This window comes from Syngnathus scovelli, chromosome 4 (assembly GCF_024217435.2).
Source record: "Syngnathus scovelli strain Florida chromosome 4, RoL_Ssco_1.2, whole genome shotgun sequence".
Classification (NCBI taxonomy): Eukaryota; Metazoa; Chordata; class Actinopteri; order Syngnathiformes; family Syngnathidae; genus Syngnathus; species Syngnathus scovelli.
In genome coordinates, this window is record NC_090850.1 from 5,396,891 (window position 1) to 5,424,492 (window position 27,602).

At 47.3% G+C, this 27,602-nt stretch overlaps 1 protein-coding gene across 3 annotated transcripts in view; it reads right to left on the minus strand.

Moving 5' to 3' along the window:
- Positions 1 to 27,602, minus strand: part of LOC125967792 (docking protein 4) — a 173,939-nt gene that overhangs the window by 17,634 nt on the left and 128,703 nt on the right. For 2 of the 3 annotated variants that reach the window (XM_049719168.2, XM_049719167.2), the window contains 2 exons: positions 8,130 to 8,268; positions 6,719 to 6,827 (listed from right to left, as the gene is read on the minus strand). In XM_049719168.2, the coding sequence (XP_049575125.1) occupies positions 6,719 to 6,827; positions 8,130 to 8,268 (248 nt within the window). Of the gene's footprint in view, positions 1 to 6,718; positions 6,828 to 8,129; positions 8,269 to 24,881; positions 25,285 to 27,602 lie in introns of those variants that run through there. The other variant, XM_049719169.2, reaches the window with a different exon arrangement.

The following is a 27,602-nucleotide window of genomic DNA, read 5'->3' on the forward strand; positions in this document are numbered from 1 at the left end:
CTTCAGATCTGCATGAACTCACCGATACTGTGACATCATACATCAGCTTTATCTGAGGACTTGTGTGTGCAGACTGAGAGCTTCTGCACGTACAACAACAACAAATCGTGGTTTACACCAAACCTCAGGATGCTACGCAAAGCGAAGGAGGAGGCCTACACGAGTGGGGACCGGGACCTGTTCAGGCAGGTCAAGAACACACTGAACCGAGAGATCAGGAATGCCAAGAGGTGCAATGGGGAGAAGCTGGAGAGACACCTCTCTGCCAATCCTTATCCCTCAACAGTGTGGAAAGGCCTGCAAAGCATCACGAGCTTCAAGAACCCCCCCCCCCCTCGTCCGTCCTGTGGGGAACCCAAGGCTTGCAAACTAGCTAAAAAAGTTTTACTGCTGGTTTTAATGGTCCACCCACACAACACGACCTCCTGCATCACAATCAACATACACACCGCCCCCCACAACCCCGCTGTTCACACCTCTATCGTTGTTAACACCTACTCTCTCTCTTTTTTAAGCCGCGCCCGCACTTCAGATCCGCGAGGAGGAGATGTGTCAGATGTTTCGGAGACAAAAGGTCAGGAAGGCACTAGGCCCAGACAGCGTGTTCCCTCCTGCTTGAAAGTCTGTGCTAACCAACTGGCAACCACCTTTGCATGGATCTTCAACCGTTCCCTTGAGCTGTGTGAGGTGCCCTCGTGCTTCAAAAGCTCCACCATCGTACCGGTGGCCAAGAAGCTCCCCATCACAGGTGTGAATGATTATAGGCCTGTCACCCTGACATCTGTGGTCATGAAGTCCTTTGAGAGGCCACCTGAAGGACATCGCGGGCCCCCTGCTCGACCCCCTGCAGTTTGCCTACCGAGCAAACAGGTTGGTGGACGATGCGGTCAACATGGGACTGCACTACATCCTGCGCCAACTCGACACCCCAGGGACGTACACCAGGATCCTGTTTGTGGACTTCAGCTTGGCTCCCAACATCCTCCACCAGAAGTTCGTCCAGCTCGCGGTGCCTGCCTCCACCTGTCAGTGAATCACCAGCTTCCTGACCAACAGGAGACAGCATGTGAAGCTGGGGTCCATGTCATCCGACACCTGGACCACCAGCATCGGCGCCCCCAGGGGTGCGTCCTCTCCCCACTGCTCTTCTCTCTCTACACCAACAATTGCTCCTCAGGTGACACACTGTGAAGCTCCTGAAGTATGGGGACGACACCACTCTCATCGGACTGCTCCAGGACGGTGACGAGACTGCGTACAGACAGGATGTGTCTGTCCACTGGTGCAGCCCAAACCACCTGGAGCTTGACCCGCTCAAGACCGTGGAGATGACAGTGGACTTCAGGAAAGACCCTTCACCACTTCCACCCCTCACTATCCTCAGTAATGCTATTCCCTCCACAGACACCGTCAAGTTCCTGCGATCCACAATCTCTTGGCACCTGAAATGGACCGGCCACATAGAAGAAGGCCCAACAGCGGCTGCACCTTCTGAGACACTTCAGGAAGTTCAAACTGCCACAGGAGCTGCTGAAGACTTTCTACACTGCCATCATCCAGTCTATCTTCTGCACCTCCATCACTGTCTGGTTTGTATCGGCCACCAAACAAGACAAGCACAGACTGCAACGGACAATCAGGACTGGGGCAAAGATAATCGGGACCAACCTCCCATCTGTCCAAGACTTGTACCTGTCCAGGACCAGGAAACATACAAGTACCATCTCTACAGACCCTTCTCACCCAGGTCACAGTCTGTTCGAACTACTGCCCTCCGCACGGTGTTACAGAGCGCTGTACGCCAAAACCAGCAGACACAGACACAGCTTCTTTCCCCAGGCTGTCGCTCTGATGAACTCACACCACTCATAGGGTCTCAGAGACATCACTGGGCAATAATATCCTGTTCTTTCCACTTAAATGTTGTTAGTCACTTGAATTTGGTTAGTCACTTAAATGTTGTACAGAGGCTGAGATCAACCGGAGTCAAATTCCTTGTTTGGCATGCACAAACTTGGCCAATAAAGCTGATTCTGATTCCTTCTACGTGTGTGCTCATTGGGGATCCACTTATATGTGTGTGTGTACTATGTGTGTGCAAGTGCGCAGAGCCAAGCGGAAAGGCATAGCTCCCATGGAGAGAAGTTGGTCTGCGGTTCGGGCAGGGGAGACTGATGGCGGTGCGGGGGCCTGGGCTCTGCGTGTGGCCTTGTGCTGTGCTGGCGCGAGTGGGGGCCGGCGGCATTGATCGTCCCAGGGGTGGCCATCCTGTGCTGTGGCTGCGCGCAGGGTTGTGGCGTACTCGCTCCAGGGGTGTATGCTGAAGGTGTGATAGCAAGTGAGACTAAGAAAGGATGATGGAAGAATAAATGATGATGGGCAGAGAATATGTGTATGACATTGGATGGGCACTAACGAAACTGCAGCCCAGTGTAAATCAATGTTTGCCTGCTCACTAACATTCTAAATTTACTTGTTGTGGGATGGGGGCTGAGCTCTAAAGGTGAATGAATGGGCGCCTGTGTGTCTGTGAATTTGTACGTGTGTGTGCGTGCAATATGAATGGCCAAGGTCGTTTGATGTGGAGGTGACGTGATCACGATACAGGATAAAATGCCTCTCACCTGAAAGTATAGTACAAATTGGAATTGGACTATGATTTGATGATTAATCAGAGGGACCATTGACGACAAAATGGTTCAATGGACAAGGCCCATTTCTTGTGACCGGACAAGACAGGATCAACAAGTCCAGCTGTGATGAGCATGATGATGTGTTGGGACACTTTGCTAGTCCCTTTTTATCCCTAATGACATAATTGACACATTGAGTGAATGTGTCAAAGGGGGTGAGTGAGTGAATAAAATTGAGTGAGTAGAATCAATTTGTATATTGTGAGATTCAATGTGTATTCTTTTTTTTCTTTTCTTTCAAATGAAGTAGAATTGAGTGAGTAGAATTATTTTGTGAGATTCAATGTTTTTTTCAAATGTACTTGTTTTTGGAGTCTTAAGAATTCAACATACAGTGATGGGAGGAGCAGAAGAAGCATCTTGAAAGGAAGGAGTGAATGAGAGACAATAATGTGGAATTAATACAAAATGTGGTAACAATTTAGTGATGATAAGGTTTAAAATTTTTAAAGACAATGTGCAAAAGTTGCAGAAAGGGTGCTGTTTTCCCGGACCAATTTCAACCCTTCCAGTTGCTGATCCAGATGGGGGCAAGCACACACACACATCTCAGAACAATTGTCCAGTTTTATGGTTCCAGATTTGCTGAGCAAACCACTGCGGATCCGGAAGGAAAGACAGAGGTCCAGATAACCCCAACTGTCTGACTAAAAGTCCTGAAGAGGAAGTGGGCAGAGCCCAAGTGGACTGGACCCTTTGAAGTGTGTGCCTCTGTGAAAGATTCCTGTGGTGATCCAGATCAGCCATCGGCAGCGTCCCCACGCCCAGATGAAAAAGAGGCAGAATAATCCTCTCACCCTTGGTGGTCAGGTAGTCTACCCTGAGCCACTGAAGACAGAGACTGCACAGCGGACATTTTCAGGTTCCTCCAGACGGAGCAGAGCTGCAAAGGGGGTGAGAATTGTGCTCACCCTCCAAAAGTGGGCGTGCCAAGCCCCCAACAGCTGAACTCCTATGAGCAATTGTTGTCTCGGACTGATACTGCTGCTAACATTTTGGTCGACTAAGGGAGAGGGACCGTGTGAGCCTTTTCCTGCATTGTAACATCTTGCTGCAGGTTTTTCACTCACACTCAAGTTGAACAGGAGAATTGAGGCAAGACCTCCTCCTTGCGGCGATTTATTGCTGACGTTGTATGAAATTTTTATCATGTATCACCTTTCATGACTCCCGCCCCGCCCTATATCATTTATTCTCTTCGTGTTAGGTAATTGTGCTCCTGCTCCCTTTATTTCTTTATACTTTGTTTCTCACATGATATGGCTCGGATTTTGCTTTTTTGTTGACCTCTTTCGAGGTCCAAAGGGGACTGAAGTGGGAGAAACAGCAACATGTGCAAATTTTGTAAAGTTAGACAAACTCATATACTTTTCATGTTCATACTACTCGGTTAGGAGCACAGATGCAGCACATGGAGCTGCGTGGTCTTCCAATACACATGGGCCCAGACGGCAGACACACACACACACACACACATACGCACGCACGTGCACACACAAACAGGGTGGGGACTCCAATACACATAGGTACCAAATGGTCAGGTGACGCTTTCCCACCTTTTCCGGACAGTATAAAACCTTCTGACCTGGAGAATTGGGGTTGTTGTTTCATCTGCTGCTGTGCCTCATGTACTGGTCGCCATTAAACAACCCAAGATCTTGCCAATAAAGAACCAACTGTTACTCCACATCTTTGTTTTCCTTGCTCAACAACAGACATCTCAAACAACATGCAACATTACATTTCCTTGTTCCAATAATACATCCCTAACGGGTAACTCGCCAGCATTGCCCTCGTGGGGAATCACAACTGTGAAGGTCTTAAACAGACTTAACTTTCTCGCTCAGCTGAGTTAACCGGTAGCTGAAACTGCCTCGTGTTGTCTAACTGAGCTCTCGTTTCAAACGGGAAGAGAACCGAAAATACACTCGCCAGCCTGTCGTTATCAAAAGTGGCCAATAGATGTCGGTAACACACTGCAAATGGCACAAGGGAAAACACAAGAGAAAACCTAAATGAATGAATGGCCGTTAGGACCACCACGAATAATATACAATAGAACCCCGGAATTCAACGCTAATTCGTTCCCGAAGGAGTGTCGAGAAGCAAAGCAGTTGAGTTCCAAAGCAATTTGTCTAATTTTGTCTAAGACAGTACATAAAACCACAAAAAAAAAACAATAAAAATATAGTACAGCAAAAGCATGGAGCACAGCCTTACGTGGTCCGTATGCTACACTTGACACATCACATTTAAAAGAGCTCAAAATAAATGACAAAATAACACTATTTAAACAGAAAATGTACTTACCGATAGTAGACAAGCCAAAGTCCCGGAAACAATGTCTCAAAAGTATATCAATGTGAACGAAAGGAAGTCTATTGTTGACAAAACAGAAGCTCTCTTTTTACACAGTTGTTATCACGTGAACAACTCTTCAGCGTGAATCCCTGTGATCTTGTGGTCTTGCCAGTGCAACTTGCTGGACACCACCGTAGACGACAACAGTCGGGTGACACAATGGTTTAAAACCCTCTAAACAACAACGCCAACGAGCAGCATGTGACCGAAGCACAAATTGTACAGTACGTATTTTGTTTACAAAAGTCGCATGATTCGGGTCAGATTCCGAAGCTTTGTTCGAGATCTGAGGCAGAGATTTCCAGACATTTTGCGGCAAACCTAGAATAATTTACAGATTTGCACAAACGATAGTATTTATTTAGCAATGGCGGCGGAGGTACGTGCTCTACGTGCTACTTAAAGTCCTCTGATTGTTTTTTTTTTGCACCGATCTACGTAAAACGTAATGTCCTCTGATTGGTTCATGGGGTCCGTATTACGCCTGTATAACACGGAAGCCACACAAAACAACTGTACAGATTTTTGAATTTGATCCATACAAAAGGCACACCTTATTAGAAGGCGCACCTTCGTTTTTTTGAGAAAATTAAAGGCTTTTAAGTGTGCCTTATGGTGCGGAAGGTACTCTTATTTATTTTCTTATTTATTTAAACAAATAAGAATGTGTCTGAAAATCAGTTTGACTTTAAAATTTTTACAAAAGTGTTTTAAAAAAGTGTTTAAAACACAACAAAGTGTATAAAACTACAATAAAGGTTCATAAAAGTCTTGTGCGAATATTGTAACAATATATTTACTGTTATTTATTTTCTTTATTTTCTTATTTATTTAAAAAAGAAGAAGGTTTATGAAAATCAGTTTGACTTTAAAATGTTTACATTTGTCTTTAAAAATACAAACAAAGCACTTAAAAGTACAATACAGTGTTTAAAAATACAATAAAGGTTAATAAAGGATTTTCATGAATATTGTAACAATATGTTTTTTCTACATTGCGGATTTTCACCCATCGCGGGTTGTCTTGGAACCAATTATCCATGATAAACAAGGGATTACTGTGTGTGTGAATGTGTGTGTGTGTGTGTGTGTGTGTGTATATGTATATATAAAGTATGTATGTATATATGTATATATACATTATGTATATGTATATATATATAAAGTATGTATGTATATATGTATATATACAGTATATATATATATATATATATATATATATATATATATATATATATATATATATATATATATATATATATATATATATATATATACATACTGTATATGTATATATATATATACAGTATATACAAGTCAATCATCACAGCTACCTGAACCCGAACTGAGTCGCATATCTGGTGAGCTTGTCCACTTAGTCGTTGAATTATGAACCAAGCGAGCTCAGAAAATAGCACAGACATGGTTGTTTGTAAAGAGTACGTGGAAGCAGAAAAAAGGAAGCATTCTCTTTTCCAATGTGGTGCGGCATGAAAGCGAATTCCACTGGAGTACTAACAAACGCACAAGACAAGTGGCACGGTGCTATATTTTACTTTCAGTCTGAACATAGCATGATAGTTGCAATACAATAATTACCTGTGATCACCTACAGGAGAGACAGTAAAGTAAACATCTCAATGGATAGAAAGATGGTGCCCTACCAGAGTCCATGCCGTATTGGGTTCTGGTAATGTGGTGCCAGTAGGCTGATCTCGGCAGTATGACATGAGGGGTAGATGGGTAAGAGTTTGATTCTGAACCTCGAAACAACTGTAAATAAAACAAACAACATTGTAAAACAAAATGTGTGAAGCTAGTGAGTAATATTTAACATTAAACATGAATGTGGGTTTACAGTAATAACGAATTGGGCAATTTGTTTGTGTCATTGATGGGAACATTCATAAATAGCTAAATATTTCTCAAAAAGCTAAATATAAAAACCAAAATATCCTGTTTTTTCCTTGGTGCTTTTGGCTACTCCTATATGTTGGGACAGTTTCAGGTTTTTCACTAGTTAGAGTGACTTTAGCATATTAACATATTAACATTAGCCTAAATCAAGTCATGTTAGTGAAGATCTTTTTGGTCAAGAAATGTTGTCATAACTGTTTACACTCTTGGCAAATTCTAGATACACAAGGTGTGCAAACATTGCTGTGAGATGTTGCACATGCATTATGCAATTATTGCATTTTTGTTGTCTCTCCACCTGTGATCCAACTTTTTGACCATAAGTGTCAGTGGCTATGTTTTGTGAACACTAAAAATATTGACCCAATTACAACTTGTCTGTTCATGCATCACACTTTCGGTCAAAACAAATCACTTTAACATGCTCTATTTATGCCATGAGCCTTTTTAACTCGTCGCAGGGGTTTGGGGCGTGTTCACGGTCATGACACTGTTTATTGTATATTTATTTGATCTGTGTACTTATTATTAATTATTAATTGTTAACCTCTCAATTTAATTTCATCAGCTCTATTATCTTTCTCCGTCTTGTTATTGTTTTTGTCGTGTCCAATGTTTATCTTGTCTATCTATTTATTTCTGTGTTTAACTACTGACAACTGGATTTCCCCCTGCGGATCAATAAAGTCTCAACAAAAACTTGCTCTGTCCATTTGTAATTTAAACATTAGAGTTATTTTACTTTTTTTTTCTTTTGTGAAGTTACGTAGTGTTAACAGTTCCTAATGGAGATGTAATGTATCATTAAGACTGCCCTTTATTACTGTATTTGCTAGTGTTGATTTTTCAAACACGAGTCCAGTTGTACATCCTTCCGCATTCAATTATGAACTGGGTGAGATGTTAGCTTCTGGATATAACAGATCCACGTATACTGATGTCACAGAGAAGAAGGCAGGTTGTTCTTAGATGTTGGAATACGCATTTTCACGCGCGCCGATCGGATTATCAATCGACATAAACCACCCCCTCTTATTCGGAGTGAAATCTTGATCGTAATGGGCTTGGTCCGATTAGGATATTCCGAATGGGGCCATTGGTACCTTACTGAAGTCTAAATTGGGGCAATTGCACGAGTGTCAAAGCGAGGGATCTCACTCTGTTTTTTCTCTCCACCTCCAGAATAACCTTCTTGTGCTGCTCAGCAATTGCCAGTGTGAAAGAGTGAACCATTTTATATATCTGTTCTCCTTCTCTGGTCTGGAACATGTAGAGACCTTCACCGCTGTCACAGAGCCTATTGAAAAAAGAAGAAAGTGAAATAGAAATACTGTATGGAATGAAACTGGGCCCATTTCATTATACTTCATCTTAATTAGACACTGAAACAACAAGGGAGGTCTCTGGCTACTCTGCAGCCTTGATGAAGATAAGAGGTACAGCACATAGGACTGGCACTATGTAGAGGACATGCCTTATGTAGCAAACAGGGCTGAGCCGGATATTTGTTCTTCACATTGTTGCCAAGTACGAGCATGAAACGATTACGGAGTTTGTCATTCTTTGTACTCGTGCTGAAGGAAAAGCCTTGTCATCATGCTCTGTGATTGGCCAGTCACACATAGCTACCTCCCATCCCTAGACAGACGTACAGCATCAGAAGCTCACATACAGTGGTTGATTTCTGTGTACCGTATTTTCCGCACTATAGGGCACACATAAAAGCTTATAATTTACTCAAAAAACCACAGTGCGCCTTATAATGCAGGAGCGTCTTATATATGGATCAATTGATGAATTCGTTAATCCATACTGGTTGTACTCAGCGCTCTGCCGTTTCAGTACGACTAGTAAATTACCAAGTCACATTGCTTTCAGCATTATGGCAACCGTGGTCAGGGGCGTCACCGAAGTTAGCTACTACTGGTTGATTCGCATGACATTTAAAAAAACAACATATTTTCCAAAGGTTAGAATCCATCCCATCGCTTGATTAACAAACAGGTAAACCTGTCAGGAGGCACAGTGAAGCGCACATGCACAATACACAGTGACCACACCCACTTACCGCAGCTTTTTGGCTGCGCGTGCACAAACCCGGCACCAAAGCTAACAAACTAATCAACATATTACGCATCAACGCACGCACTCGCTTTTTCTTTTAAACTAAAGAATGTTTATGACCAGCAAAAACGAGTGGGGTTGCCGGACCAAGTAAGAAGCCAAACAATATCACTTTCATCCCATCGCTTGATTGACATACTGGTAAGCCTATCGGGAGGCAATCACAGTGAATGCAATATATACGTATATATATATACCGTATTTGCCGGTGTATTAGTCGACCTTTTTCGATCCAAAATCGACCGAAAAAAATCAACCTCGACTTATACACCGAGTCATAAAATTTAACTTCGTATTCATCGCTTCAAATGTGATGGTAACCAAGGCCGTTTCTCATGCATCTCATTGTGCGTGGGTGTGCGTCCGTCAGGCTCATCAAACAGCGAGAAACTGAATCATTCTAAAGCGTTCGTTGCATTAACACGCATCCTCAGCAACAATTTCAAATATTCTCACCTCAATAACGGACATCGAAAGCCAGGCAGTGACGATGACTGCTAGGGGGAAGTACTGGGTATTGAGCGAATGTGCGAGTCATCGCGCGTCAAGCAACGGCAATAACTACCGGTACGTAAACATTCAATCACCATGTCTAAATGAATGTCGTTGGCACTTAGAAAACATTCGCCAAACTTGGCCAGACTTCCAGGGGAAGAGGCCGAATTTTCACTTGTTCTGGCCGACCGGAGGAACCAGCCGAGGCGGACACTTTACGGCGGTTGAGTCGTTGGCACTTAGAAAATATTCGCCAAACTTGGCCGGACTTCCAGGGGAAGAGGCAGAATTTTCACTTGTGGTGGCCGACACGGGGAACCAGCCGAGGCGGACACTTTGCGGCGGTTGAGTCGTTGGCACTTAGAAAATATTCGCCAAACTTGGCCGGACTTCCAGGGGAAGAGGCCGAATTCTCACTTGTGGTGGCCGACACGGGGAACCAGCCGAGGCGGACACTTTACGGTGGTTGAGTCGTTCGCACTTTGAAAATATTCGCCAAACTTGGCCGGACTTCCAGGGGAAGAGGCCGAATTTTCACTTGTTCTGGCCGACATGGGGAACCACTCGGGGCGGACTCTTTATGGCGCAAGAGCCGTTGGCAGTTAGAAAATATTCGCCAAACGCTCTCAGGATAGAGAAGACCAAGAAGATGCCCTTTATGACGACAAACTAAACGAAAACGAATGGAACGAGCTTTTCGGAAATAGCGACGATGAAGACGAATTTTGAACTCTATGTACCGGCAATCACTTTATAATTATAATTTGTTGTTTCTTAAATAAAAATAAACCAGTTTCTAAGAGTGTTCATTGTTGTTAGTCTCTCTCGGCGCATAATATCACAGGGTCATGAAGTAAATAATATTTAAAATGGCGTATAGATCGCTCGCTACAAACTCACGAATTTCAACACATTTCGTCAATAAATTTTGCATATTTCTAATTGAATTTTGAAGTTTAATATAATGTAGCAATTGAGCTCGACTTATACAAAGGATATATCATAAAATCGTAAATTTACGTCGAATTTTAGGGGGTCCACTTATACACCGAGTCGACTTATACACCGGCAAATACGGTATATATATATATATATATATATATATATATATATATATATATATATATATATATATATATATATATATATATGTGTGTGTGTGTGTATATATATATATATATATATATATATATATATATATATATATATATATATATATATATATATATATATCCACAGCTACTGGCTCAAGAAACTTACAACTCTCCATGAGCGCCTGGCAGCACAAATGAACCAGCTGCTAAGGGATGGGACTCACCCTGAATGGCTAACCCAAGGGCGTACGATCCTGATCCAGAAGGATCCTTCAAAGGGTACAGTCCCATCCAACTACCGGCCAATCACCTGCCTCTCCACAACATGTATGTCAGGATCGGTTGTGGAGCATGGAGCAGGACGACCAAGTGCAGCTTGGACCAGGGTTTATTGAAGCAACTCAAAATACAGACTCGGTAAACTGACATGACTTAAACAATAACTTGACTGACTGACCGGGACGTGAAACAAGAAGACAGCAGGACATGACGGCATCAAGACAGTACGCCAACACCGAACGACAGCAACCAAAACCAATGACCAAAACCAAAACCAATACCAATACCAATACCAATACCAATGATCCGACCGGGAGTGAGGGGCAGACAGGACTTTTATACACGACAGGTAACGAGAGGCAGGTGGGAACAATCACACTGATCATGGGCACACAGGAGGGGAGGGGCGAGCACACAGACAGAAACCAAGACAGACACATAGTGGAGCAGTTGGGGGCGACGTGACAGAACCCCCCCCACAAGGGACGTCTCCCGACGTCCCAAAAAAAAAAACTAGGGGAACCGAACCGCGCCGCACTCGGGCGGCGACTTGGGGAACCGCACCGCGCCGCACTCGGGCGGCGACTTGGGGAACCGAACCGCGCCGCACTCGGGCGGCGACTTGGGGAACCGAACCGCGCCGCACTCGGGCGGCGACTTGGGGAACCGAACCGCGCCGCACTCGGGCGGCGACTTGGGGAACCGAACCGCGCCGCACTCGGGCGGCGACTTGGGGAACCGAACCGCGCCGCACTCGGGCGGCGACTTGGGGACAGATCCGCACTCTGGCGGTGACTTCGGGGACAGAGCCGCACTCGGGCGGGGACCTAGGGGACAGAGCCGCACTCGGGCGGGGACCTAGGGGACAGAGCCGCACTCGGGCGGGGACCTAGGGGACAGAGCCGCACTCGGGCGGGGACCTAGGGGACAGAGCCGCACTCGGGCGGGGACTTAGGGGACAGAGCCGCACTCGGGCGGGGACCTAGGGGACAGAGCCGCACTCGGGCGGGGACCTAGGGGACAGAGCCGCACTCGGGCGGGGACCTAGGGGACAGAGCCGCACTCGGGCGGGGACCAAGGGGACAGAGCCGCACTCGGGCGGGGACCTAGGGGAAACACAACCGCACTCCGCGGCGACTCGGGGAAACACAACCGCAATCAGCGGCATACAAAAGTCAGTGCCGCAATCGGCGGCCACTCAGGAAGTCCGTACGGCAATTGGCGGCGACTCCGGAAGTCTGTACCGTGATTGGCGGCCACTCACAAAGTCCGTACAGTGATCGGCGACACTCGGAAGGCGGGGCTCTGCGCAGCGGCAAGAGCCATCACGCGCCGCAGCAGTGGGAGTGGAGCCAGGGACGATCGCGGGTCCGACGCAGCTGGCTTGGAAGTCTGGCGACGTTCGCGGGTCCTGCGACGCTTGGGTGGAGCCCGATGGCGGCCGTGAGTCTGATGACGCCGGGAGGCACTCCAACGGCGGCCGTGGGTCCGGCGTCGCGGCACCAGAGTCCGATCGCGGCCGCAAAGCCGCTGCCGCCAGAAGCACTCCGATGGCGGCCGCGGGTCCGGCGTCGCGGCAGCGAAGTCCGACGACGGTCGCGGAGGCGATGGTGCCGGGAGGAACTCCGATGGCGTCCGTGAGTCCGACGTCGCTGGAACAAGCTCGGACGACGATCGGGCGTCGCAGCGGGAGCTGGTGGTGGAGGGGGGTCCAAGCGCTGGTCGTTGTGATGGTCGGATCATTCTGTCACGGTCGGTTGTGGTGCAGCATGGAGCAGGACGACCAAGTGCAGCTTGGACCAGGGTTTATTGGCGGAACTCAAAAGGCAACTGACATGACATAGCAAACAATAACTTGACTGACTGACCGGGACGTGAAACAAGACAGCAGGACATGACGGCACCAAGACAGGACAACACACCGAACGACAGGAACCAAAACCAATGACCAAAACCAAACCAATAACAATACCAATACCAATACCAATGATCCGACAGGGAGAGAGGGGCAGACAGGACTTTTATACAAGACAGGTAACGAGAGGCAGGTGGGAACAATCACACTAATCATGGGCACACAGGAGGGGAGGGGCGAGCACACAGACAGAAACCAAGACAACAGACACAGTGGAGCAGTTGGGGACGAGGCGTGACAGAACCCCCCCCACAAGGGACGTCTCCCGACGTCCCAAAAAAAAAAAAAAACTAGGGGAACCGAACCGCGCCGCACTCGGGCGGCGACTTGGGGAACCGAACCGCGCCGCACTCGGGCGGCGACTTGGGGAACCGAACCGCGCCGCACTCGGGCGGCGACTCGGGGAACCGAACCGCACCGCACTCCGGCGGCGACTTGGGGGGAACCGAACCGCACCGCACTCCGGCGGCGACTTGGGGGAACCGAACCGCACTCTGGCGGCGACTTGGGGGAACCGAACCGCACTCTGGCGGCGACTTCGGGGAACCGATCCGCACTCTGGCGGCGACTGCGGGGACAGATCCGCACTCTGGCGGCGACTGCGGGGACAGAACCGCACTCTGGCGGCGACTTCGGGGACAGAACCGCACTCTGGCAGCGTTTTCGGGGACAGATCCGCACTCTGGCGGCGTTTTCGGGGACGGAGCCGCACTCGGGCGGTGACCTAGGGGACAGAGCCGCACTCGGGCGGTGACCTAGGGGACAGAGCCGCACTCGGGCGGGGACCTAGGGGACAGAGCCGCACTCGGGCGGGGACCTAGGGGACAGAGCCGCACTCGGGCGGGGACCTAGGGGACAGAGCCGCACTCGGGCGGGGACCTAGGGGACAGAGCCGCACTCGGGCGGGGACCTAGGGGACAGAGCCGCACTCGGGCGGGGACTTAGGGGACAGAGCCGCACTCGGGCGGGGACCTAGGGGACAGAGCCGCACGCGGGCGGGGACCTAGGGGACAGAGCCGCACTCGGGCGGGGACCTCGGGGAAACACAACCGCACTCTGCGGCGACTCGGGGAAACACAACCGCAATCAGCGGCATACAAAAGTCAGTGGCGCAATCGGCGGCCACTCAGGAAGTCCGTACGGCAATTGGCGGCGACTCCGGAAGTCTGTACCGTGATTGGCGGCCACTCACAAAGTCCGTACAGTGATCGGCGACATTCGGAAGGCGGGGCTCTGCGCAGCGGCAAGACCCATCACGCGCCGCAGCAGTGGGAGTGGAACCAGGGACGATCGCGGGTCCGACGCAGCTGGCTTGGATGTCTGGCGACGCCCGCAGGTCCTGCAACGCAGGGGTGGAGCCCGATGGCGGCCGTGAGTCTGATGACGCCGGGAGGCACTCCAACGGCGGCCGTGGGTCCGGCGTCGCGGCACCAGAGTCCGATCGCGGCCGCAAAGCCGCTGCCGCCAGAAGCACTCCGATGGCGGCCGCGGGTCCGGCGTCGCGGCAGCGAAGTCCGACGACGGTCGCAGAGGCGATGGTGCCGGGAGAAACTCCGATGGCGTCCGTGAGTCCGACGTCGCTGGAACAAGCTCGGACGACGATCGGGCGTCGCAGCGGGAGCTGGTGGTGGAGGGGGGTCCAAGCGCTGGTCGTTGTGATGGTCGGATCATTCTGTCAGGATCGGTTGTGGAGCATGGAGCAGGACGACCAAGTGCAGCTTGGACCAGGGTTTATTGAAGCAACTCAAAATACAGACTCGGTAAACTGACATGACTTAAACAATAACTTGACTGACTGACCGGGACGTGAAACAAGAAGACAGCAGGACATGACGGCATCAAGACAGTACGCCAACACCGAACGACAGCAACCAAAACCAATGACCAAAACCAAAACCAATAACAATACCAATACCAATACCAATGATCCGACCGGGAGTGAGGGGCAGACAGGACTTTTATACACGACAGGTAACGAGAGGCAGGTGGGAACAATCACACTGATCATGGGCACACAGGAGGGGAGGGGCGAGCACACAGACAGAAACCAAGACAGACACATAGTGGAGCAGTTGGGGGCGACGTGACAATGTAAGCTGATGTCGGGCATAATATCAGATAAGATCAGCGGGCACATGGATCAATACATGAGCACTGCTCAGAAAGGTATTGGTAAAAATACCAGAGGAGCAAAACATCAACTCCTGGTGGATAGAACAGTCACCCAAGACTGCAGAACCAGACGTACCAACCTGAGTACTGCCTGGATTGATTACAAGAAAGCATATGACTCAATGCCACATACTTGGATCACTGAATGCTTGAGGCTGTACAACATCAATGGGACTCTGAGAACCTTCATCGCCAACTCGATGAAAGAGTGGAAAACCACACTTGAAGCTAATGGCAAGCCACTTGCACACGTGATCATCAAATGTGGTATATACCAAGGAGACCAATGCTGTTCTGTATAGGACTGAACCCCCTCAGCCAAATAATCAACAAGACGGGCTATGGATACCAACTCAGGAATGGGGTCACCATCAGCCACCTCCTCTACATGGATGACATAAAGCTGTACGCTAAGAACGAGCGGGACATTGATTCCCTGATCCACACTACCAGGATCTACAGCTCTGACATCGGAATGGCATTCGGACTTGAGAAATGTGGCCGCATGGTGACTAAAAGAGGAAAGGTAATCCACACAGGTTCAGGGTCTCACTCCCAGAAGGAACAATAGCAGACATTGAGGACAGCTACAAATACCTTGGAATTCCACAGGCAAATGGCAACCTTGACGAGGAAACAAGGAAGCAGCCACAGCCAAATACCTCCATCGAGTAAGGCAAGTCCTAAGAAGTCAGCTCAACGGCAAGAACAAGTCCCTAGCCATTAACAGCTACGCCCTACCAGTAATCAGATACCCTGCAGGAATCATACGGTGGCCAAAGGAAGATATACAGACCACAGCTATCAAGACACGGAAGCTCCTAACCATGCATGGAGGGTTCCATCCCAAGTCCAGCCCACTGAGACTGTACACTAGCCGTAGAAGGAGGTCGAGGACTAGCGAGCGTGAGAGCCACTATCCAAGATGAAACATCCAAGATCCATAAGTACATCAGGGATAAGGTCCCAACCGATCACGTGTTTAGTGAATGTCTCAGACAATGGGCATCAAAGGAAGATGAGGTGCTGGAGGGACCATCATGGGAGGACAAGCCCCTACATGGGATGTACCACTGAAACATAGATTGCACCGAAACATAGATATAGATTGCATATATATATATATATATATATATATATATATATATATATATATATATATATATATATATATATATATATATATATATATATATATATGCAATCTATAAAATATATATTATGGGATTGCAGACTGCAGTGATGCGGTCTCGTGGGACATTGAGCGCCAAATGATGGCAGCCACATGAGGTGAACCCGGCCCCAGCAACTGCTCGGAGGGCCTCCTATTCGTTCCAGACAAGCTATGGGCGTCCGTCTTGCAATGGGCGCACGTCTCCCGCCTCGCCTGTCATCCCGAGGTTACCAGCACGAGGCACGTGGTGTCCCAGCGCTTTTGGTGGCCCACCTGGAGGGAGGACACAAGCGATTACGTCGGGACCTGCCCCGTCTGTAAACGCTATAAATCGTTGAATTGTTCTCTGGCTGGGCTGCTCCAACTCTTGCCAGTGCTCCGGCGTCCCTGGTCTCACCTGTCCATCGAATTTGTCACGGGCCTCCTTCCATCCAAAGGGAACATGGTAGTTCTCACTATTGTTGATCAGTTCAGCAAGATGTCACATTTTATTTCCCTGCTTAAGCTCCCCTTCGCGAAGCAAACAGCGCTGATTCTTCTGGGGGAAGTGTTTTGACACCACGGCCTCCCACAGGACATCGTGTCGGATCGTGGCTCACATTTTTCGTCTGCCTTCTGGGCAGAGTTCTGCCGGCTCGTCTGCGCCATGGCCAGCCTTTTCACTGGCTTTCACCCGCAGTTTAATGGGCAGGCAGAGCCTAAACCAGGAGCTGGGCCAGTCTCTTCGGTGCAGATCAGCGCAGGTGAGCACAGCAACTCCCCTGGGTGGAGTATGCCCTCAACCCCTTCCCCAGCTGAGCTACGGGCCTCTCACCCTTCCACTGCGTTTTCAAGTACCAACCACCGCTTTTTGACCACCAGGTGCGAAGCGCGACATGTCCGTCGGTCCTGGCGTATGTTTGCCACTGTCATCGGGCTTGGTTGAGAGCCCGGGCCTCCCTCCTCCGCACAGTCTCAAGCTACACTTGCCAGGCTAACAAGTGGCGAATGCCGGCCCCGGCGTACCCAGCTGGGCAGCGAGTGTGGCTCTCTGTGCGGGACCTGCCATTGCGAGCGGAATCCCGCAAACTGGCGCCTCGTTTCTTGGGGCTATTCCCGTCGTCCGTCTGCGCCTGCCAGGCTCAATGGAGGTCCACCCCACGTTCCATGTGTCACGAGTGCGGCCCGTCCATGAGAGCACACTGGCCCCAGCGCCCGCCACCTCCCCGGCTCATCGAGGTAGACCTGGCGTACACCGTCCGATCCTTGCTCCAGTCACGACGGTGCAGACGCGGCATCCAGTACCTTGTGGACTGGGAGGGCTACAATGATACGCACCGCTACTGGGTGCCAAGCCGTTGGCTTTTCGACCCGACACTCACTGAATTTCACCACCGGCATCCAGACCAGCCTGAATCCGATGGGACCGACGTCCGGTCGCGCACGGCGCCTCCCACCGGCATCTGAGTCATCCGCTTCTGAAATCCCGGCACCGGCGTCTTCCGCACCGGCTTCTGACATCGCGCAATCAGACGGGGCCCTGTTCTTGGGGATGTCGGGAGCCATTCCTAGGTGTGTGTGTGGGGGGGTGGGTTGTCACGTGTCTGCAGCACCTGCACTCGGCCATGCCCCCATAATCAGTAAAACACCCACACCTGTCACCGGCTTGTTAGGCTCCCTACTTAAACCCTGTCATCCAATAACTCTTTTGTCAGTCTGTCCCGTGATGCCACTAGTTAGCTCACGGTGTCCTGTCTGTCTGACTCCAGTTGCCAACCTTGCCCGATTGTTGATCCGTTTGCCTCGACCGCCCGCTCGCTCTGCCGTTTTTTCCCACCAGGTGAGTTCCAGTCCTCAGCCAGTTCCGGTTAAGGGAGCACTCAAGCGCTACTCCGCCCGGCAGGTCCGCCAGCCACGACGCTAGCACACCAGCCTGATTGCCGCTCCAGCACTCCACCGTCCCCTTTCCCTTTTATAATAAAATCTGTGCCGCTCAGCATTTGGTTGTTGTTAGGGTTTTCCAGGTTATCTTTATCGCAGGATTATGTTGGAATGTAGACTATAATGATTAACCAATCTTGTCTTGCTCTCACAACGTAGTAAAGTAAAGTGGTTGCTTCCTCTGCTTGAGTGACCAGCTGCAGAGGAAGCAATCAAAGTTGTTCTGTTTTTCCCACAACATCGTAAAACACCCCCTGCTCTGATCTTACCAGAGGCCGGGGGTTCACCAAACCTGTCCACTCTCACCCCCACTCTGTTCCTCCTAATAAATATGCCCTTGCAGGAAGGAGACTTTTCAGACTTCATTCGATAATCGCTGTTCAGACAGCGACGAATGGACTCTCCACCTGCAGGTGTTTAAAAGAACTTGCTTGTCTCCTGTTTGGTTCTTGCAAAATAAGTTGGAGTGAGCAAATCTCTAACATTTTGGTGCCGAAACCCGGGATCCTCATACCCACCATCTGACCGGCGAAGGAAGACGTGCTGCATTGTCGACAAGCCAGCGTCCATTAGGAGGACCTGGAAAAGAAAGTCCTGGGAAGAGAATTTTTCGCTGGGCCAGCATCTTAGGTCTGCCTTCGTCTGACAGAGGTGGATTGACGGGATCCGGCGGCGCAACGAACCAGGGGACAAGTAAGTTAAAGCGCTAAAGATACGGCTTTGGTTTGTCCGAGCTATGAGATTCGGCTTTGGTTTGTCCGAGCTATGAGATTCGGCTTTGGTTTGTCCGAGCTATGAGATTCGGCTTTGGTTTGTCCGAGCTATGAGATTCGGCTTTGGTTTATCCGAGCTATGAGATACGGCTTTGGTTTGTCCGAGCCATGAGGCCTAAAAAAAAAGCGCTGGAGTTAGTGTGATTGAGTGTGTGACTGGTAGGATAAATTGACTAAAAAGCAGTTCTAGCGTTGATCCACGGCAATAATACAGGCTAGTAATTTGTTGAAAGGTCAATTTAAACCTGCATTGAGGATCCTCAAAGAAATAAATAAGTAATAATAGTAATAATAATAATAATAATAATAATATTTTTGAGACAGAGATTGTAAAACCTAAAACTACTAGAATTAAGATGGGAAATAAAAACGGTAAATCTCTACCTCTTGACGGAGATGAGAAGTACATGGCGAGTAGATTTCTTAATTGTATGCAATATATGCTGAAGTGGAAGAAAAAGTATGGAGTAGAAGGGAAGTTGAGAGTTGAAGTGTGGAAGATAGTAGTTGATGTTTTAGAAGAGAGTGTGGATAGAAAGAAAAATGGACTGAAAAAGAAAAGAAAAGAGAGTGAATTGGATTGTGCTAAAATGTGGTTGAAAGCTTCACAAGAAAGAAGAGAACAAATCCAAAAGACAAAAGATAGAAAGTTGAAAAGTGATGAGGCCGCCATTCAATTGAGATTTGAAAAAGAATTCAGGGTGCATAGTGGCATCCCATTCAATGATACAGCTGAGAGTGCTTATCAACAACAGCTTAAAAATGCGCTCCTCACTAATTTCCGCCCTGAAATAGGCAACTGGGTGAGGAAACATTTGGTGGAAGTGGATGTTGCAAGTGTGACAACAACTATGCAATGGGCCAGACATGCTGAAAAAGTGATCAAAAAAGGCAAAAGTTCTGATGTATTTCATCTAGATAATGATGATGATGAACTAGATGAAGATACAACAGTCTTCTTCCAAGGGTCCCAGCAAGGCGGAGGAAGAGGTAGAGGCCAACAAGGTCGCAGGCCGCCATATAATTCAAAACCCCCACGAGATTCTGACAACTGTTGGAACTGTGGGAGACGAGGACACTTCGCACGAGAGTGTCGTTTTGCAAAACAATATCAATCAAAGGGTGGAAGAAGGAGCAGAGGAAAAGCCATATTTTTAGCATGACAAGCTTCCTCCTCTTTGACCGCTTATGCTCATACAGAGAAAGAAAGAATAGATGCCCATATGACAGCAAAACATGTCATTGTCAGATTATTTGAATTTTTTTTAGATTATTAGAAGTCCTGTCCATCCAAGAAGTATGACAATGCTGTTTGTATGCCCAAATTACAAATGACTAGAGCTCAAATTGTGTTACACTGAAGTTAAAATATGCAAATCAAGTGGTAAAGGAATGCAACTTGCTTCTAGAAGATAAATAAATAAAATTAGAATGTGCTGTCCTCGTGTGCATGGGAGGGACCAGCTCATGATCGACCACAGGAAATGGCCAGCCTCTGACGAATCATTGGTGCTGGGAACTACCTTTTGCATGCGAGAGCTGTGCATGTGTGTGCGTATATGTTAAAATGATGAACATTGGCTAAAGTTTTAGTATAAAAAAAATTTGCTAGACTGTGGTCTATCCAATTTGCACCGCAGAACAGAAATGATTTTGAAAGATAAAAATGAGAGGAAAAAGAGAGAAGTCTGTTTGCGAGCAGAAACTAATCCACACTAGTGCATGTAAAGTGTCGAGCCCACATGAGAATATCGAGGAAAAAAAAAAAAAACAACGACAGAACATGCTTTCAAGAATTGGGAGAAGCTAAATTGTGAATTTAAGATTTTGCAATGCTACATTTAATAGGAATAATTGATTGGTTGTGTTATAAGATTATACAAAATTCTAAATGCAAGCTAAATCTGAGAGATTGAGTTCTTCAAATTTAAAAACAAAGAAAAAAATTCAGATTAATTTGCCAATTGTTTGTTTTAGTTAAGTTTTTTGAATTGGTGGATTGTTCTACCAGGAAACCTGAGTTGACAATGATATATGAATGTTGTGTGGTGAGCTTGGATGAATTGGGACCAATGTGATAGAAAGACTCCTTTTTGGAGACTGCGTGTGAGATGCAAATGAACATTGATGAATGGTAGCCTGAATGAAAAGAAATTACAGGTTGAATGGTTGAAGTCGTTGGCGACTACTATAGAGAATTAGTAGAGCGACTTTGATGAAAGAGTGATTTTGAGCAGGTTAAATGTTAGAAAGAAACACGTAGCTTTTGGATTGATAATTAACTAGAAAAACAAGAACAAAAAAACTGGAGAACCAGTAACACATGTAGAAGATGTGTGAACTGAGAAATTGAGAAGCGTTTTGGAAAGAAAGTCAAATTAAATGATGATGGAATCGTATGTAGTAAAGAACACATTCTCCCAAAAAGTTTGTCAAGGTGTGAGGCATGGGCGTTGCCAAGCCTCAAAAGAGGGGGAGTGAGTAGGACAGATAGTGGAAGATAGTAATAATACAACACTTTATGACAATGAATTTTCGAATACATTTGGTGTTATATTGTGGTAAATGTTTTGTTCTTGTGTAGATAGGTTAGCAACACGAGAGATTTAGAGGTTCAAAAGAAAGACAGTTAAAAGAAAACATTTTTGATTTGGACAATTGCAGGCTAACAGGAACATGAGAACGATAAGAACTACGAGGTGGGATCCAATTTCATTGGGGAGATTGAGAATTCACAGCACTATACTCTAAGTCACATTTTTGAGCAAGCATGACAATAACATGTGAGAGGTCAAGACATACAGATCAGGGCTTGATGTGGAAAGCAGACCTCGATGAGTTGATTTTCAATAATGATACTGAAGACAACATACTGTCCGATTAAATTGGAACTATAGATAAAGTGTAGCTCAAAAATAGGATGAGTTGCAGGATTTACGATATAAAAACGAGACCGCTGTTATTAGGAGAATTTGAAGTTTGGTAAATAAATGTTACCAGCAAATTGATGGAAGCAGCTACATTTGGAGATAGTCTTACAAGTTTGACGTCCCAGCCTGTCATTCTCAGTGTCAGAGTCCCTGAAACCCAATCCGAGACTTCGCCTGCAGCCGTGAACAACCACAAAATGGTGCCTGGCTCTGAAGCACCTTTGACCTTTGGCGAAGGACAAGAAAAGACTGTTGTTGTGCTTGGAGGAGGACAAGTACACTCCGGAGGACAGACAACATCCTCGGGGACGAGAAAAGACAGTGAAAAGCGGAGGAACTCACAATGATGAAAATTGACTCATTTGAACAATGGACTCATTCAAGAGTGATGGATGGGGTCGCTCTGAAGCAACAGCCAAAGAACACCAACGTGAGAGGGTGAAGTGCGGCAAAAAGAAATGGACTTGGAGTGTCCGACAACCAAATCGCACTCCTTGGCGTTACCAAATTTGGTGGAGCTTGGTTCAAAGTGGAAGGGAGGTTCATTGTGCACTGAGTTTGACAGAATTGAGGAGATTTGATAAATAAATAAATACAAATTTGAAAAATACGTAGGGGTACAGATTATAATCAGAGATTGAACGGATTTGGATAAAACTAATAGGCTAAAACGGTAGGAAACAAGAGCAAGATCTTATATTTTGGCTCATCAAGCTTAAGACGTAGAGGTCGAGTTATATAAATTTTAGAACAGGACATTTGGCAGTCAGGAGGAAGCTAGGTTGCTCAATGTACCTACTCAATACAATAGTAAGTTTTTTTTGCACCACAGTGGAGGTTGGATGGTCAGAAAGTGAGGTACGTCCAATTTTTGACATTCACACAATCATGCATAGGAGCCACACGGCGACAGTTAACAAGACAATGACTGCAATAGGGGCCACCTACGACTGCACCGACATGAAAAAGTAGAAGCGAGAGAGCAGAGTATGGGATTATATGCTAAAACGTCTGCTATACAGTTACCAATAGGAGATTCTATCAAGAGAAGCTACATGAGAGATGGATTAGAATCTCTTTGTCTCTGTGTGTGTGTGTGTGTGTGTGTGTGTGTGTGTGTGTGTGTGTGTGTGTGTGTGTGTGTGTGTGTGTGTGTGTGTGTGTGTGTGTGTTCACACCCTGTGTGGGTGCGAGCGTGTGAGGAGAAAGAAGGCATGGGTAAAACAATCTCTTTTAAACCAGGAGGCAATAAATGGGAACGCCCCTGTCATAAATAGTCTTTGGTTAAAGGGAATCATTAGGAAGTGTTCAAACTCTTCCCGCAAACATTCCTATTTGCCAGTTAAATGGGCACTACAATTGACTACGAGAGTTGCAAACAACAGATGAAGAGCAGTCCTTGGCAGATTATATGATCAGGACGCTCAAACTGTGTCAAAGACAAATTTACTGCCGCTTGATCTTTCCTCCTCACAGGTCGACAACCCCATCAATCCAGGAGACTGGGTCTACATCGAGGTCATCAAAAGAAGGAACTGGGCCAGCCACGACGGGAGGGACCATTCCAAGTCTTGCTGACTACACATGTTGCATCCAAGGTTGCAGGACCCACAAATGCATTAACGACGACTGCTCTCCAGGAGGAAACTGGATGGGAGCTTTGGACATCACCGCTGTGTGCCAGGATGAGAGAGCCGTTTTCAAGGTGTAAGGGCTCTACTACCAACATGGCTGCACCATCGGACGGGACCTACTTCATCCAGAAGTTCAGAGGCACTGCCTCACCTGCATCCTATGAGTGCACGTGCCTGTTCAGTATGGATCATGGTTTTGTGGTCACGAGAGTTGTCCGATGCTGCCTGCCAACTGGACACGAGTGTGTGCGCCAGTGTGTGTGACAGACCTCACCTACAGACTAGAACATCAGCAGCTGACGAAAACGCGAGCACATATACAACTTCTTAGACGTGACAGATGTGATAATGATAATGAGACGTGGATTGCGTAGATGCTGTTCTGTTGAGCATGTATTACGGAAACTTGTTAATTTGACCATCAAATATGCTTCGCAAGTAATGGATACGCTGATGTACTGTTTCTGTGTTTTTCTTTTTATTTTTTATTGATAGCATTCTGGTCGCCTGTGGCAACGGGGCCGTGTAAGAATTTTCCTGCTAATGACATCTGGCCAGTAGGTTTTTCGCTTACACAATAAGTTTGATCTGGGGTGTTGAGGTAATGCCTCATCTTCACTGGAAAGTATTGCTATCATTGTTTGTTGTTTTTATTTTTACTATTCTTCTTTCTTCATTATACATATATATATGTTTTTTTCTTACTTGTCTTTGTTGTTTGGAGTGACATAATCATATGATAAAACAGGAGGGAGATGTTAGGGTTTTCCAGGTTATCTTTATCGTAGGATTATGTTGGAATGTAGACTATAATGATTAACCAATCTTGTCTTGCTCTCACAACGTAGTAAAGTGGTTGCTTCCTCTGCTTGAGTGACCAGCTGCAGAGGAAGCAATCAAAGTTGTTCTGTTTCCCACAACATCGTAAAACACTCCCTGCTCTGATCTTACCAGAGGCCGGGGGTTCACCAAACCTGTCCACTCTCACCCCCGCTCTGTTCCTCCTAATAAATATGCCCTTGCAGGAAGGAGACTTTTCAGACTTCATTCGATAATCGCTGTTCAGACAGCGACTAATGGACTCTCCACCTGCAGGTGTCTAAAAGAACTTGCTTGTCTCCTGTTTGGTTCTTGCAAAATAAGTTGGAGTGAGCAAATCTCTAACAGTTGTACTGCCTGATTCGTCACAGGTTCAGGCCTATGAAGAACAGGAGTGGGGACAAAACATCTCCTTGGGGTACGCCACATTTGATATTTACCTGTGCAACTGTTTGCATTTACCTCCAGAGTTGTTTTCAAAAGCCTTATTAAGTTCTTAATAAGGTTCTTAGAATCTTAATGATGGTAAAAGTTTTGCATTTGTCAGGCGCAGAGCAGGGAGAGGACTCGAATGCAGAGAGTTCAATGTCCAAAAAGGCTTTTATTGTCGCCACTGACAGTCGAACAAAAAACGCCTCACTAGGAGGGAAAAAAGGGAAAACAAAGGCGCCTCGAACCGAGGGAGAAAAAGGGGAAATCAAAGCGCCTCGAACCGAGGGAAATACAAAAACAAGGTAGCGATGTAACCAAGTTAACATCGGTGATCAAGGTTGCTCAAACAAGGCTTCTACGTGGAACTCGAGGGTTTCGTGATCGCTAGTGTTCTGACAAGGCAAGACGCACTGGCACTGGATACGGGGAAAGACGCGGGTTATATGGACACAGGAGGGGAACACAGGTGAAGACAGTTGGTCATTGGCGCAGGTGCACACACTTGGAATCAGGGGTTCACGTGACCGGACGCACAGGGGAAGGACACACCGACTGGAACGAGAGGAAAATCACACAGAATAAAACAGGAAGTGATCCGGACGACACATGACAGCATGACAGCATTACTTTTTTACCCAGACTAAAAAAGTTCAGTTAAGAGTTATCTTACCTTACACAAAAAAAAATCTGGAGGAAACAGAACAAACCCATTGCAAAGGGAAAAAAAAAATCAAGATGAACGTTACAGGGCTATTACTGATGTTAAACATTTCTCAGTACTCCAGTATCCATGTGTGAGGCAAAGACACTTACACTTAAATGAAGGTATGCATCAACTATCAACTAAACTGTTTTGATGTAGCGCAGGGGTGGGCAAACGTTTTGAATTGGGTTCTAAATTTTGACCATGGGGGCCAAACCAGGAGCAGATGGATATAGTGTTTGTGTGAAGCAATATAAACGACATGTAAAGGTCATTGCTTAAAAGGTTTTGGTCTTTAGTAGGTAGTAAAGCATAGATATTTAAAAAACAAGTTTTTGAAAACAAATGCATTTATTAATAACATTAAAAAAACATTTCACCAAAAAACTGATATCAGTGATTCCCATTAAATACGACACTGTTATTATGAATAACAGTTTCCATCACTTCAGCGCCTGCAGGTCAGATTTATGAAAAGTGTTCATCTTATGAGGCAAAATCACATCAAACGGCAAACATTCTGACCAAATATATCATCTTGAAGAATCAGTGAAAGAATACATCTAAATATCCATCCATCCATCCATCCATCCATCCATCCATCCATCCATCCATCCATTCATCCATGCATCCATCCATCCATCCATCCATCCATCCATCCATCCATCCATCCATCTTCTTCCGCTTATCCGGGGTCGGGTCACAGAGGCAGCAGCTTTAGGAGGGACTCCCAGACTTCCCTCTCCCCAGCCACTTCATCCAGCTCATCCCGGGGGATCCCAAGGCGTTCCCCAGGCCAGCTGAGAGACATAGTCTCTCCAGCGCGTCATGGGTCGTCCCCGGGGTCTCCTACCGGTGGGACATGCCCGGAAAACCTCCCCAGGGAGGCGTCCAGTAGGAGTCTTGATAAGATGCCCGAACCACCTCATCTGGCTCCTCTCAATGTGGAGGAGTAGCGACTCTACTCCGAGTCTCTCCCGGATGACCAAGCTTCTCACCCTATCTCTAAGGGAGATCCCGGACATCCTGCGGAAAAAACTCATTTCGGCCGCTTGTATCTCGTTCTTTCGGTCACAACCCATAGCTCGTGACCATAGGTGAGGGTAGGAGCGTAAATCGACCGGTAAATTGAGAGCTTTGCCTTTTGGCTCAGCTCTCTCTTCACCACAACGGACCGGTACAGGGTCCGCATTACTGCCGACGCTGCACCGATCCGCCTGTCGATCTCGCGCTCCATCCTCCCCTCACTCGTGAACAATACCCCAAGATACTTGAACTCCTCCACTTGGGGCAGGATCTCATCCCCGATCCGGAGAGGGCATTCCACCCTTTTCCGATCGAGGACCATGGACTAGGATTTGGAGGTGCTGACCCTCATCCCGACCGCTTCACACTCGGCTGCGAACCATTCCAGCGAGAGCTGGAGATCATGGCCTGAAGAAGCCAACAGCACCACATAAGCTACAAAAAGCAGAGACGCGATGCTGATGTCCCCAGACCGGACCCCCTCAACGCCTCGGCTGCGCCTAGAAATTCTGTCCATAAAAATTATGAACAGAATCGGTGACAAAGGGCAGCCTTGGCGGAGTCCAACCCTCACTGGGAACGAATCTGACTTACTGCCGGAAATGCGGACCAGACTCTGGCATCGGTGATACAGTGACCAAACTGCTCTTATCAGTTGGCTCGGCACCCCTTACTCCCAAAGAACCCTCCACAGAACCTCCCGAGGGACACGGTCGAACGCCTTCTCCAAGTCCACAAAACACATGTGGACTGGTTGGGCGAACTCCCATGCACCCTCGAGGATCCTCCCGAGGGTGTAGAGCTGGTCCACTCTTCCACGCCCAGGACGAAAGCCACACTGCTCCTCCTGAATCCGAGGTTCGACCTCCCGATGGACCCTCCTCTCCAACACCCCTGAATAGACCTTACCGGGGAGACTGAGGAGTGTGATTCCCCTGTAATTGGAACACACCCTCCGGTCCCCCTTCTTAAAGAGGGGAACCACCACCCCAGTCTGCCAATCCAGATATCCACGCAATGTTGTAGAGGCATGTCAGCCTTGACAGCCCCACAACATCCAGAGCCAGAACTCCGGGCGGATCTTATCCACCCCCGGGGCCTTGCCACCGAGGAGTTTTTTAACTACCTCAGTGACTTCGAC